Below are 15390 nucleotides of genomic sequence, written 5' to 3' on the forward strand. Positions count from 1 at the left end.
CATATAATAACCTCTCTAATGTTTTATTTACCAGTAGGTCCTTCCAACGGACACGAGGGCACCCACTCCGTTTAGAAGAAGGGAGGTTCCATTTAAATATTCGGAAAGGATTTTTTACAGTGAGAGCTGTGAAGTTGTGGAATTCCCTCCCCGAATCAGTCGTACTGGCTGATACATTATATAGCTTTAAGAAGGGGCTGGATGGATTCTTAGCAAGTGAGGGAATACACGGTTATGGGAGATAGCTCTTAGTACTAGTTGATCCAGGGACTGGTCCGATTGCCATCTTGGAGTCAGGAAGGAATTTTTTCCCCTCTGAGGCAAATTAGAGAGGTTTCAGATGGGGTTTTTTGCCTTCCTCTGGATCAACTTGTAGTTAGGCAGGTTATATATAGGCATTATGGTTGAACTTGATGGACGTATGTCTTTTTTCAACCCAACTTACTATGTTACTATGTTACTATGTTACTATGTTTAGGTGTCGCTATGCGTCTTAGACCATAGCAGAGGGCGGCACCTTAGTTAGTTCCGGTTTGCGTTCCTGGCTGGAACGCATAGGCGCGCAATCCGGAAGTGGCGCCTGCGTTCCAATGTCTTCTCCCTGCAAGAGCGCGTCTGCTGTGGCGCGAACAGAGGAGATATTGGCGTGCAGAGAAGAGCTTATTGGGCCCTTCCGGATGCGACTTCATTTCTGCAGAAAGAGTTTTGTTCAGCTTGCTAGGGTTTGGTGAATACAGCTTGGTGAGTGGAATTTTCAAAAAGGTTTTTTTCTGTGGTGCTGTTTTTAGTTCACAGAGTTTATAGGCTTATTCTGTTTAGACAGGGATGGATGACCAGGTGCCTAGTAGCCCAGATAATGCTGCCAATGATGATAGGAGTGAGTCACTGTGGGGTAAGTTTGTACTGTTTATTAGGCAGGTAAAAGAGTGCAGAAGCCTTAATATTATTTATTATTGTGCTTGTTATTGCAGTGTGTCCCCCCCTAGGAAGAGAACAAGCAAGGAGAAGCATACAATTTGTGTGGCTTGTGACAGCCCGGCGATGAAGCATTCAAAATTGTGCCAGAGATGTACCAGCAGACTAGCGGGTGATGCAGCAGCAGATACTTCAAAGGTCATGAAATGGATAAGGGAAGCAGTGGCGGAAGGTTTAAAATCAGCAAGCGATCCAGAGAAAGTGAGAGTCAAAGCCTGGTGTATGAAAAAGACTTGGACTCCAATCTAGAGGAGGTCAGAGATTCGGAAGAGGAAGACAAAGTGGAAGAAGAATCTTATTCTTCCTTTGATGGGGCTTTGGTGGAGCCATTAATAAAGGCGATCAGGGCTCAGTTAAGTTTGCCGGAGAAGGAACAGGCACACCAGTCATCCTCAAACCCCTTTAAATTTCTGAAGAAAGAAAAATCGACTTTTCCACTACATGAAGTTATCAAGGAAGTGATAGTTAAGGAATGGGAAAAGACTGATGCAAAATTCCCTATACCATCTAAAGTGCAGAAGTTATACCCATTTCCAGCAGAGGAGGAGCAAGTTTGGGATAAGGCACCCAAGGTGGATGCAGCTGTCTCAAGGCTATCAAGAAGAACTCTGCTTCCAGTTGAAGATGTAGTATCCTTCTTAAACCCAATGGATAGGAAGATGGAGGCATCTCTTAAAAGATCCTATCTGGCTTTAGGGGCAACTTGTAGACCTGCACTAGCTCTCACTTCTGTAGCCAGGGCAATGCAGATGTGGCTACAAAACATTGAAATGGCTTTGAGAGAAGGAGTGGATAGAAGAGACATAGTGGACGCTATGTCAGAAATGAAGTTGGCAACAGATTTTCTAACGGAGGCTTCAGTAGATCTGGTTAGGTCTTCATCTAGAGCTATGGCACTTTCAGTGGCGGCAAGGAGGAGTTATGGTTAAGAGCGTGGAACGCAGATAAAGCATCCAAGATGAATTTGTGCAATTTACCTTTTGAGGGTCAGATGCTGTTTGGTCCAAAGTTGGATGAAATTATTAAAAAAGTCACCGGAGGCAAAAGTGTTTTCCTACCTCAGGAAAGAAGATTCGGAAGGTTTTCAGAATCGGTGGAAGAGCGGCGGCCCTTTCGAGGCAAAGCTCCTTTTAGAACAGATCAAAGATCCAGATCTTCAAGACAGGACAAGCGTCCACAGTGGAGAGGAGGACAAGCATCACTGTTTAAGATGCAAAAGCCAAAAGTTGAGAGTTCTAAATTTTCAAGGAAAACAGTCTGAGGAAACGGCAGCCCAAGCTTCAGAGATACCCAGAAGGCTTCAAGAGTTTACGGAGGTTTGGGCAAGGTCCATTTCAGATCGCTGGGTATTATTTGGAATTCAAGGAGACGCCAAAAGAAGATTATTTTGTCATATCTCAAATTCCGCATCAGACAGAAAGGAAAGAGATAATGTTTTCCTATGTTCAGCAGCTCCTAAGAGATGGGGCAATAAAGCCAGTACCTCGAAAGTTTTGGAGGAAAGGCATATACTCAGCCTTATTCATGCTAAGAAAGAAAACAGGGGATTATCGACTAGTGCTGGATTTGAGATCAATAAACTCATTTTTGCACGTGAAGACTTTCAAGATGGAATCCATCTTCTCCATAGTGAAAGAAATACGCCCGCAAGATTGGCTGTTATCAATAGATCTGAAAGATGCCTATTTACACGTGCCTATAGCCACTACTCATCAGAAGTTCCTAAGATTTGCCATAGCTCAAGACCTACATTACCAATTCACATGTCTTCCGTTTGGGTGGGCGACCTCCCCAAGAGTGTTCACAAAGGTGTTGCAACCATTGATAGCCAAGTTAAGAAGACAGGATATTCTAATTTACCATTATCTGGACAATATCTTACTCAAGGCAGCAGATATAAGTGTCCTTTTAGATCACAGAGATTTGGTGATAAAAACGTTACAGGACCATGGATGGATATTGAATCTGCAGAAGAGCCAATTACAACCAACGAAGGATTTGATTTATCTGGGGGCGAGATTTCAGACAGCCCAGGCAGTGGTCACACTACCAGAAGAAAAGAAGGAGAAAGTAAAGGAAGCAGTATCCAGAGTCTTGAAAAGGAATTCAGTGTCGGCAAAGGAGGTAACCAGTGTCATAGGACTACTGAACTCTACAGCTCCAATGTTGAAGTGGGCAAGGTGGCACACCAGGCCACTACAGTGGGTTTTTCTAACACAGTGGAAGAGAGAGAAACAGAACTGGAGTCAGATGATTCATATGTCTCAGCAAGTGAAGACAGAGATGAAGTGGTGGCTGAAGGATTCCAATCTAGCCAGAGGTCAGACATTGAAGGATATTCAATGGAAGGTGTTGACGACCGATTCCAGCCCCGGAGGTTGGGGAGCGCATATGGAAGACAGAGGTATCCAGGGAAAATGGTCGGAGGAAGAGCAGTGTCTTCAAGCAAACATTTTGGAGCTAAGGGCAGTGTGGAAGGCGATTCAAGTATTAGCCGAGCATCTAAAAGGGGCATCTTTGATGCTGAAACTAGACAACATGGCAGCAGTGGCCTATTTGAGAAAGCAAGGGGGCACGCGCAGCTGCAACTTAATGAAGGAACTTCAACCAATCATGCAGTGGGCGGAAACGTATCTTCAGGATATGTCAGCGATGCATGTCCCAGGGATCCAGAATGTAATGGCAGATTTCCTGAGCAGAGTAACAATAAACAGACACGAGTGGGAACTGAATCACGAAGTGTTCCTTCAAATAGTGGAGAGATGGGGTTTTCCGGAGAAAGACCTGATGGCATCCCCAGCCAATCACAAGGTGAAGACATTCTTTTCAAGAGAAATAGACGCTTTGATACAAGATTGGAGCACAGGACTCTTGTACATATTCCCGCCAATACCCCTAATCTTGAGAGTCTTGAGGAAAGTAAGGGCAGAGAAGGCGGAAGTCATCGCAATCCTACCGGATTGGCCAAGGAGGCATTGGTACCCGCTTCTCAGATCCATGCTAACAGACAAACCGCTGAGATTACAGTCCAGGAGAGATTTATTGACACAGGGTCCAATATTACACCCAGCCCCGCAGACATTAGCACTAAAGGCCTGGAGATTGAAAGGCAAAGGCTAGTCACAGAAGGTTTTTCTATGGCAGTAATAGATACCATGTTGGCAGCCAGAAAGATGTCTACTAACAGAACTTACGACAGAGTGTGGAGTGTGTTTTTGGCGTGGCTACAACAAAGAAATACAACACTGCAGGAACTCTCAGTGGTTCAAGTCCTAGAATTCCTACAAGCAGGATTTGAAAAGGGCTTAAGTTTAAGAACTTTAAAACTACAAATTTCAGCCATATCAGCTTTTACAGAGGTGCAGTGGGTGAAAGACGCAAGAATAATTAAATTTGTGACAGGAGTCATGCACTTAAGACCTCCATCCAGAGTTTGGTCGGCAGCCTGGGACCTACAGTTGGTATTGGAGGTGTTAACTTCAGAGCCATTTGAGCCTCTAGAAGAAGTAGCAGATATGCTTCTCACATTAAAGGTTGTCTTCTTGACAGCAGTCGTGTCTGCTAGAAGAGTTAGTGACTTACAAGCACTATCGGCTGAGCCCCCATTCACTATTATTCAACAAGATAAAGTGATTTTAAGGGCAGTACCCGAGTACCTACCAAAGGTGGTAAAGACATTTTATCTTAATCAGGAAACAATTCTACCAGCCTTTTTTCCGGATTACACCTCAGAGCAAGAGAAAACATGGCACATGTTAGACATGGTGAGGTGTATGACTATTTATCTGGAAAGAACTAAAACTTGGAGAAAGTCAAATAGACTTTTTATTATACCAAATGGTAATAGAAAGGGGCAGGCGGCCTCGGTTCCCACCATCAGCAGGTGGATAGTCAATTGCATAAAGTTGGCATATCAGAAGAAACAAAGACAGTTTCCTAAGGGGGTGAGGGCACACTCTACAAGAGCTTTAAGTACTTCATGGGCATTCCAGGCGGAGGTGTCGGCCGACCATATCTGTAGGGCGGCGTCATGGAATTCAACCAGAACATTTCTAAAGCACTACCAGGTGGACGTGCGGACCAAAACTCAAGAGGAGTTTGGAAGCAAAGTGCTAGAGGCAGTGTGCCGCAGCAAGCAATGATTCATTAAAATATTATTTCTTTTCCGGCATCAAGGTTGTTGGTATTATTTAGCCCACCCATTCTGACTGCTTGGGTATTGACCCATAGGTGTGTAGGCTGCCATAGGGACCAGGGAAAAGGGAAAATTTAAACAATACTTACCGAAATTTTCCTTTCCTGGTCACTATGGGCAGCCTTCACACCGTTTCCCCCCCAAGAAATTAGGCTCGGACGCAAAGACGTGGCCTAGAGGGAAAGGGGAGGTTATATGGGGTAGGCTATAGGGCTGGGAGTTTCTGTCCTATCGATGGTTAGAGGGGCGGGGAAACCCATAGGTGTGAAGGCTGCCCATAGTGACCAGGAAAGGAAAATTTCGGTAAGTATTGTTTAAATTTTCCCTTATTTTTTTTAGCTCCTACGTGCTTGTCGCCTAACGTCTTTTTAAGCCAGCACGTAGGAGCTACTTGCTTAGCAGGGAAAAGGTTAAAGCAAATGTAAACTGTGCCTTTTCCTTCCAATTGAATAACAAAAAACATTGAAGGCATACACATATAAGTTCTTTGTTCTCTTAAACTCATATTTTTTTTATCTCTTTGTGTTTTGAGGTCTTCATTATCATGCTTGATAAGAATGTAGCAAAAACTGAAGCGGAACTATAACATATATTATATATTCATGTAAGGTGGCATGTATGTATTAGTTGTCTGTTAGCAGGTGAAAAGAACCATATGTCAGATTTTCCTAAAATACATAGGCATTAGTATTCCTTTGTGCCTGAAGGTCAAACTAAAAATGACCTTCCCATAAAACCATCAAGAATCATCTGAGAACTTTGGAAAACCTCTTATCTCATCATCTCCTAGACAACCAAATCATTAATTCTACTGCTCATTGTACTGCTCCCTCTCCAACCCCCAAAAGTTGTCATTTAAAATAAAAACACTGTGACTTAAATTAGACCCATGCCATATGAGCTGTATGATTTTAACAAAACCCTATTCCCAGGGGCAGTCACATACCTTAAAAGTCTATATTATATGTACGTGCCATCAGTACATTGAAACCTACAACAGTTCTTTCTAATGCTTTAAATAAATGATTTTCGTGGTGTGTCTGGGCCATGTGGAGTGTTTTTGTACTGCAGGTATGCATTCCCATAATTTCTATCACTTACTCTCTTCCATGGCTACGATAAGATTCCCTTTTCCTCTAAACTTTCAAATATTCCCTAGACACCCACTTTATTTATAAACCCTATTTAATGTACCTTGGATCATCACAAGTCAACATACCATAAAGACTCATCCCCAACTCATTTCAACAGCTTTATATTCCCCTTTCCTTTCAGACTGTATGCTATTCTGAGCAGCTTCCTCTATTACATAGTAACATAGTAACATAGTAAGTTGGGTTGAAAAAAGACATACGTCCATCACGTTCAACCATAATGCCTATATATAACCTGCCTAACTTCTAGTTGATCCAGAGGAAGGCAAAAAACCCCATCTGAAGCCTCTCTAATTTGCCGCTGAGGGAAAAAATTCCTTCCTGACTCCAAGATGGCAATCGGACCAGTCCCTGGATCAACTTGTACTAAGAGCCATCTCCCATAACCCTGTATTCCTTCACTTGTACTAAGAGCTATCTCCCATACCCCTGTATTCCCTCACTTGTACTGAGAGTTATCTCCCATAACCCTGTATTCCCTCACTTGTACTGAGAGCTATCCCCCATAACCCTGTATTCCCTCACTTGTACTGAGAGCTATCCCCCATAACCCTGTATTCCCTCACTTGTACTGAGAGCTATCCCCCATAACCCTGTATTCCCTCACTTGTACTGAGAGCTATCCCCCATAACCCTGTATTCCCTCACTTGTACTGAGAGCTATCTCCCATAACCCTGTATTCCCTCACTTGTACTGAGAGCTATCCCCTTTAACCCTGTATTCCCTCACTTGTACTGAGAGCTATCCCCCATACCCCTGTATTCCCTCACTTGTACTGAGAGCTATCTCCCCTACCCCTGTATTCCCTCACTTGTACTGAGAGCTATCCCCCATACCCCTGTATTCCCTCACTTGTACTGAGAGCTATCTCCCATAACCCTGTATTCCCTCACTTGTACTGAGAGCTATCTCCCATAACCCTGTATTCCATCACTTGTACTGAGAGCTATCTCCCATAACCCTGTATTCCCTCACTTGTACTGAGAGCTATCTCCCATAACCCTGTATTCCCTCACTTGTACTGAGAGCTATCTCCCATACCCCTGTATTCCCTCACTTGTACTAAGAGCTATCTCCCATAACCCTGTATTCCCTCACTTGTACTGAGAGCTATCTCCCATAACCCTGTATTCCATCACTTGTACTGAGAGCTATCTCCCATACCCCTGTATTCCCTCACTTGTACTAAGAGCTATCTCCCATACCCCTGTATTCCCTCACTTGTACTGAGAGCTATCTCCCATACCCCTGTATTCCCTCACTTGTACTGAGAGCTATCTCCCATAACCCTGTATTCCCTCACTTGTACTGAGAGCTATCTCCCATACCCCTGTATTCCCTCACTTGTACTAAGAGCTATCTCCCATAACCCTGTATTCCCTCACTTGTACTGAGAGCTATCTCCCATACCCCTGTATTCCCTCACTTGTACTGAGAGCTATCTCCCCTACCCCTGTATTCCCTCACTTGCTAAGAATCCACCCAGCCCCTTCTTAAAGCTATATAATGTATCAGCCAGCACATCTGATTCGGGGAGGGAATTCCACAACTTCACAGCTCTCACAGTAAAAAAATCCTTTCCGAATATTTAAATGGAACCTCCCTTCTTCTAAACGGAGTGGGTGCCCTCGTGTCCGTTGGAAGGACCTACTGGTAAATAAAACATTAGAAAGGTTATTATATGATCCCCTTATATATTTATACATAGTTATCATGTCACCTCTTAAGCGCCTCTTCTCCAGTGTAAACAGACCCAACTTGGCCAGTCTTTCTTCTTAACTGAGACTTTCCATACCCTTTACCAGCTTAGTTGCCCTTCTCTGGACCCTCTCTAACTCAATAATGTCCCGTTTGAGCACTGGAGACCAAAACTGAACAGCATATTCTAGATGGGGCCTTACCAGCGCTCTGTAAAGGGGAAGAATAACCCCCTCCTCCCGTGAATCTATAACCCTTTTACTACAGCTCAAAACCTTGTTTGCCCTTGCAGCTGCTGCCTGGCATTGCTTGCTACAGCCAAGTTTATTATCTACAAGGACTCCAAGGTCCTTCTCCATTATGGATTTGCCTAGTGCAGTACCATTAAGGGTATTACTGTTCTTTTATTCTGTAGCCTATATTTATTTATCATAATCCCACCCCTATTTAAAGTGCTGCAAAACTGATAATAAATGATGATGATGAACTAATCTGCTGCACAATGAGCTTAATTTGTGTTAAATAGAATCATTCATAGTTGCTATCCCTACAAACATTTATGTATCTTTCTCTTTCTATCTGATTTAGTCATCACTAGAGGTCAGTATAACATTATTTTGATCTCACTGTGGACATAATGAATTTGCAGGTTATTTCTGTAAGCCATGGACCTTTCTCTATAAATCTTACTATACAATCCCCAAGTCCATATCCCCCCCAAAATATGCAGCTTTTTTAAAAATATAATGTTTACCTCAGATAAAGTCAGGTGACATTAAGTTCTCTGGATTTGGTGCATTCCTAATTATTTATATGGACAAGAAAGTTTAGAGCAAGTTAAGGCACCCTGATAACTTCTACTTTTTTGTAGAATGATAGGCAAATTAAGTGCACAGAAATTTGACAACAACTAAAAAAGGTGAACAGTACGTTAAAATAATACAAACAAAAGACTTGCAAAAAGGAAATTGATTAAAGATGGCTATATATTGTATTGGATCATACAGAGGGCTTAGAGAGACCTGTAATACAAAGCCTGCATCAGTGTGCCAAAATGGCCCAGAACAGGGGAATTTTCAGACCTGCCCAATAGATGGATCAATAAATGGCCAACTTGGTCTGGAGGGGCCGAGTCAGCAGCTTTGGTCACAGAAGCATACAAGCCAAAGGAATTCCAGTACAGAAGAGACCTTGGTTCTTGTCTCAAGATGTTAATGCAGGTGGAAGCAGTACCCTCCTCATCAAAATGGCATTCATTTTAAGATTATCAGAGAAGGAGGGATAAAAAGAACATTTATAAAGAGATCTGGAAGGACAATAGGGGCCTGGAACAACAATATTTTAATAGGCATTTCTTTATTGATGTCTTTGTTGTTGGTGTTTACTATTGCCCACCAAGGGTGAGATGGGACATTATGTGGCGAAGAGTGGGCAGATCAGGGTTGGGAGGGAGGGACCTTGTGGCTGATCCAGGGTAGAGAGGGTGATGATTTAGAAGAATTTGGGACATAAATGGGCAAGATGGTGACAAAACTGGTCAGGCAATTACTGACAATTACATTGCTAGTAAATTTGTAATACTAGCCCAGGCCAAGTCCATACCAGCAATCTGTGGATTCTGACAGAAAGCCTGCTGTAAGATGCAATAGACAGTAACTAGTGGGCCGGTGGGGGGCTGTGTAGGCCTCTCTGTACACAAAATGCCAGGACCTATATTGAATCCTAATACAGGTCTGGCCTCAGCCTTAGCCAGCAACCCTACTGCTTTCTTAGATGGGCAATTGCAGGTTATAGAGGACAGTTCAAATTGTGGGGGTTGGTACAACTTTAGTAAGTTACTGCATAGATGGTTAGATAAGCAGCGCCGGATTTCAAATTGGGGTGCCCCGAGTCCACCTGCGCCATCCCCCCTGCGCGCATGCACGAACACAACCATACCCATCATTCCCCCGCAAGCACTAATGTGAGAACGCCTCTAAGTTTGTGCCACCCTAGGCCCGGGCCTGTAGATAAGTGGTTTAGAACAGGCTAAAACTATGTGTACAGAGAGCAGCTGTCAAATTAGATTAGATTGTGGAGGTTCCATTTTAAGGTGCTTATGCAGCTGTGCAGTTTATTCCCTGGAGCATTTGTACTGGCAGACATAGATCGTTTCAAGAAAGGGTTAAATGAAAGTTTCAAGAAAGGGTTAAAAATTTTGGTTCATACAATTAGAATGGAACCGTGTCTGTTTGCTTACTTTATTTTGGTAAGTTACCATAAGATGATTTTCTTGCAATATATAATTCACATTGTCTACCTCGTTCATGTTCCTCAGGCCGATTGTATCACTTGTTGAAAATTTTTTTTGTTATAAAACATGGTCCAGGGACTGATCTGGGTGGCCATAAGGATTTATTTTCCTGGCTCACTTTTGATTGGGCTTTTATAGCCTTCTCTTTTATCAACTATCTGTAATTGGATAGAGAATTGGCTGAAGGATAGATTACAAAGAGTGGTGGTAAATGGAACATTTTCTAATTGGACCAGTGTGGTTAGTGGAGTACCGCAGGGGTCAGTCCTTGGTCCTTTGCTTTTTAACTTGTTTATTAATGACCTGGAGGTGGGCATAGAGAGTACTGTTTCTATTTTTGCTGATGACACAAAATTGTGCAAAACTATAAGTTCCATGCAGGATGCTGCCGCTTTGCAGAGCGATTTGACAAAATTGGAAAACTGGGCAGCAAACTGGAAAATGAGGTTCAATGTTATTGACTTTATGCACTTTGGTAGAAATAATATAAACGTGAACTATCTATTCTACTGAATGGTAGTGTGTTGGGGGTATCCTTAATGGAGAAGGATCTAGGGGTTTTTGTAGATCACAAGTTGTCTAATTCCAGGCAGTGTCATTCTGTGGCTACTAAAGCAAATAAAGTGCTGTCTTGTATAAAAAAGGGCATTGACTCAAGGGATAAGAACATAATTTTGCCCCTTTATAGGTCCCTGGTAAAGGTGCCCATACACTATAAGATCCGCTCGTTTGGCGATGTCGCCAAGCGAGCGGATCTTCACCCGATATCCCCACCTACGGGTGGGCGATATCGTGTAGCAAGGGACTTAAAAAAAAAATAATCTGATCGTTTAGCCCTGGGGCCAAACGATCGGATTACATTTGAGCTTATGGGGCAGTCGGTTCGGGGACCGCATCAATGAGCCGATGCGGTCCCCAATCCGACCGGATTTTCTAACCTGGCCGATCGAGATCTGGCCAATTTCAGGCCAGATATCGGTCGGCCAGGCAGCTCTGTTCTGCCCATATAGTCGGCCCGTGTATGGGGACCTTAAGGCCTCACCTAGAGTATGCAGAGCAGTTTTGGGCTCCAGTCCTTAAGAAGGATATTAATGAGCTGGAGAGAGTGCAGAGACTGCAACTAAACTGGTTAAGGGGATGGAAGATTTAAGCTATGAGGTGAGACTGTCAGGGTTGAGGTTGTTTTCTCTGGAAAAGAGGCCCTTGCGAGGGGACATGATTACTCTGTACAAGTACATTAGAGGGGATTATAGGCAGATGGGGGATGTTCTTTTTTCCCATAAAAACTATCAACGCACCAGAGGTCACCCCTTTAGATTAGAGGAAAGGAGCTTCCATTTGAAGCAGCGTAGGTGGTTTTTCACGGTGAGGGCAGTGAGGTTATGGAATGCCCTTCCTAGTGATGTGGTAATGGCAGATTCTGTTAATGCCTTTAAGAGGGGCCTGGATGAGTTCTTGAACAATCAGAATATCCAAGGCTATTGTGATACTAATATCTACAGTTAGTACTAGTGGTTGTATATATAGTTTATGTATGTGAGTGTATAGATTGGTAGGTGTGGGTTGTGGGTGCTGGGTTTACTTGGATGGGTTGAACTTTATGGACTCTGGTCTTTTTTCAACCCTATGTATGTAACTTTGTAACTAGAAGCCAGGCAGGTTTCACTTGGACACAAAGCTGCTTTGATGATAATTTGTATTTTTTCTCATCTAGTATATACAGTAACTAAGAAACAAAACCTGTGGCTAAACCGACATTGTAAGTACCTGCTAGGCCAACACAGCATCCGAAGGCCAAAACAATGGCACCGCCTGCTATTGGAAAGGCTCCAAACATGGCTCAGTAAGCTGGTGGTTTGGATGGTCATCTTAGATGTCTCAGAGTATTACCCCCTTAGGCAACTGATTAAAACAGAGGTTCGAACAGTAAGGACAGCAAATCCCATGTTGCTTGAAACCCAACCATCTAAAAACATCCAGATTAAAGGCAAGGCATAAACTGTCTAGAAACAAAAGATTCAAGTGAGATGTCAGTCCTCTTTTCCCACTGGTACAGAAAAAAAATCCTTGTTGTAGGAGGTGGTCCCAGTACAGCTTGACCATTAAGAACTGGCAGTAAAACAAAGAGGGTGATTTGCAGTCTGGACAGAGGATAGATTAGTGATAACAGTTTCCCTTCTGCACTGGCAGAGTGCTATGAGCCATGCAGGCAGATTTGCCTCTATCTCAACATTAAGCATTTGAGCTTTTTTTTTTTTCTTTTGAGGGGAGGATTTTTTGCTCTGGGGCTCAGTTTTAAGCCAATTGTACTGCTTGGATGATTACTGAAGCTACTATCATTTTGGAGCTTATTTGACAGCACCTGTCCCACCCAGCGAGCTATTCAGCTCTCTCTCTCCTGTTCTCAGAAGGAGGTGTGTAATGGAATAAAAACGAGAGAATATTTTGGCAAGAGACAGTGAATTGTTTAACCCACCTTCTCTCCCCCACCCCACATCCATCACCCGCCTACCAGCGTTTAAGGTAAAATTTGGATGGGAAAGAAGCTGGTGGAAGCTAATTCCCACTTACAAGGTATGGAGACGGGGCCCACCTGTGACCGGAATACTTCCCAGGATCCTTTAAGAACACCTGACACATATCTGATGCCCACAACTTTAATGACTTGAGCCTTTCCAACTGAGACTGGAGGAGGGTACCACAGGCATCACCAGCTAGGAGCAGAGGACACATATCAACACTCCCTCGTCCTATAGCTGTAGGTAATAACCAGGTAGCTTCCTTTCTTTTTTCTGGCGGGGCGTTTGGCAACTGATATAACTGGGGCGAGGGGGGTGGTAAAGGAGCTCCTTGGAGACTGGTGAAGCTGTTCAAGGATCCATCGGGAGGGAAGTAGCAGGGCACACCAGTTGCATTGTTTTGAGCTGTGCATCTGGAAGAAGCAGTGACAGCCTGGCTGAGCACTATATGTCTCCCCGCTGCAGCTCCTTTACACACAGACCTTGTTTTTTGCAGGTGGAAATGTGCATAGTCGTTTGCTTGAGGGGTGTCCAGGGGAAGTCTCCTACTGCTGACTGATACCTGGGAGTGAAGCACAAAAAACAAAGTATGAGGCTAAAGCTGAGTGTCCTGGAGGTCTGCCACACTGTACTCTGCATTGGGTTAATGCTCTGCGGAGAGGGGTAAGCAAATGCCAGCATCATCACAGTTTCTGATGGTCTTGTTTTAAATCATTTGCTTGGTTAAACTTTAAGTCCCAGGAAAGAGTTAGACATAAAGAGTAATGTTACATAGACAAATGTATAAGGGCTTTAAATTGTAATCTAGGGGCATTCGTTATTGGGGCTGTCAAATCTGCAGCATTTTAGTGTACAGGCTTATAGGGGAGATCACTTGATTTAGGTAAGCTTGCATTTAGTTAGTGCTAGAATGCAAAGTGAGTGAAATGATGTAAGGGTAATGGAGGAAAGTCACAAAAACATGGAAACAAACCCAGGGAGGCAAAAAACATACCCATATACCAACAGAACCATGTCCATCTGTGAAAAAGCATACATAAATAAGGTTTATGAATTACAAACAATTTATTACAAATACTATGTTTTAAATAACTACACAGAAGTAACAAAAGATAACAACAGGGGCCTAGTATACGCCATGCAGTCATGTATGTCCTTTGTTTGGGTGTTAGGAAGGGCTCCTACAGCATTTTGCAGTGTGTATATGCCTGCAGTAAGCACTGTCGCTCCAGATGATTTCTCAGTGACAAAATACCTGCTGTCGCCTCCTCCCCGTGCTTCCAAACAAACACACCTGTTTCTACAGCAACAGTAGAATGACCCAGTAAACCTGTACTCTCATATTTTTCATTCCTGCTTATGTTGTGTGTATGTGTGTGTGCGGCCAGTGCAGATTGTTCTCAAAGAATGCAATAATTCTGGCAGCTCTGGTGTTCTCCTCCTGGCACTGCTGGTCCCCCCACCCAAGCCGGGCCGTCCATACACCCACTCCTTCAGGTTCCTATGCAGGGGAATCCCTTAGACCTCTGCCACTATGTAATATAGCTGTGCAATCACTAGATCATATGTGAACTAAACTCATATGTGAACTAAACAGCACTAGTTGTTGGAAACCAGGGTCACGTATTCAAAAAACTATGTTCTATTTTAAAATGAGCTTACTGTTAAAAACATGAATTTGCATTCATAGAAAAAAAATGTATGACATTATGCATGAAAGAAATATAAGGAGAACAAATATACTCCTACAACCCACATTGCTACTGTGTCCAGAGCACACTTATAATGACATCCATCTATCTTTATACAAACCAGTACAGTGGTGCACACCACTATAGAAGGATATAAGCTGGGGTGCTTTCAAGATAAAAGTTTGACATATATTTGTATAAAAATAAGAGAAAAGTTTGGCATTCAGCAGTACTAGTTAAATGAACAAAGTTTAGTTTTATTGAGAAGTGGTGCATCATAATGACCAATGGTACAATGATATTGCAGGTATGGGATCCCTTATCCGGAAACCCGTTATCCAGAAAGTTCCACATTACAGAAAGGCCATCTCCCATAGACTCCATTATAAGCAAATAATTCTAATAATTCTAATTTTTAAAAATGATTTCTTTTTTCTCTGTAATAATAAAACAGTACCTTGTACTTGATCCTAACTAAGATATAATTAATCCTTATTGGGGACAGAACAATCCTATTGGGTTAATTCAATATTTAAATGATTTTAGCAGACTTTAGTTTACGGAGATCCAAATTACAGAAAGATCCCTTATCCAGAAAACCCCAGGTCCCGAGCATTCTGGATAACAGGTCCCATGGTATGGAATCAAATAGCCATGAGACAATGAATGCAGCAACCAATTAGAATTTTGTTTTGACTATACTTTCTGAAGTAACATAGTTAAGTTGGGTTAAAAAAAAAAAACAAAGTCCATCAAGTGCAACCCCTCCAAACGAACCCCAGTGCACACATTCATGCCAACCTATCTATATACTTACATATATAACTATATATACCAATATCTATACTAACTGAAGAACTCATC

At 42.8% G+C, this 15390-nt stretch overlaps 1 protein-coding gene across 3 annotated transcripts in view; it reads left to right on the forward strand.

The window, feature by feature from the left end:
* Positions 1-12546: 12546 nt before the first annotated feature.
* wnt7c (wingless-type MMTV integration site family, member 7c) overlaps positions 12547-15390 on the forward strand; it is a 28742-nt gene continuing 25898 nt past the window's right edge. The window contains exons 1-2 of one of the 3 annotated variants that reach the window (XM_031892045.1): positions 12547-13089; positions 13332-13498. In XM_031892045.1, coding sequence (XP_031747905.1) covers positions 13425-13498 — 74 coding nt within the window. In that variant the 5' untranslated portion in view covers positions 12547-13089; positions 13332-13424. The remainder of the gene's footprint in view (positions 13090-13331; positions 13499-15390) is intronic. The other 2 variants (XM_031892044.1, XM_031892046.1) reach the window with 2 other exon arrangements.

This window comes from Xenopus tropicalis, chromosome 8 (genome assembly GCF_000004195.4).
Source record: "Xenopus tropicalis strain Nigerian chromosome 8, UCB_Xtro_10.0, whole genome shotgun sequence".
Lineage (NCBI taxonomy): Eukaryota > Metazoa > Chordata > Amphibia > Anura > Pipidae > Xenopus > Xenopus tropicalis.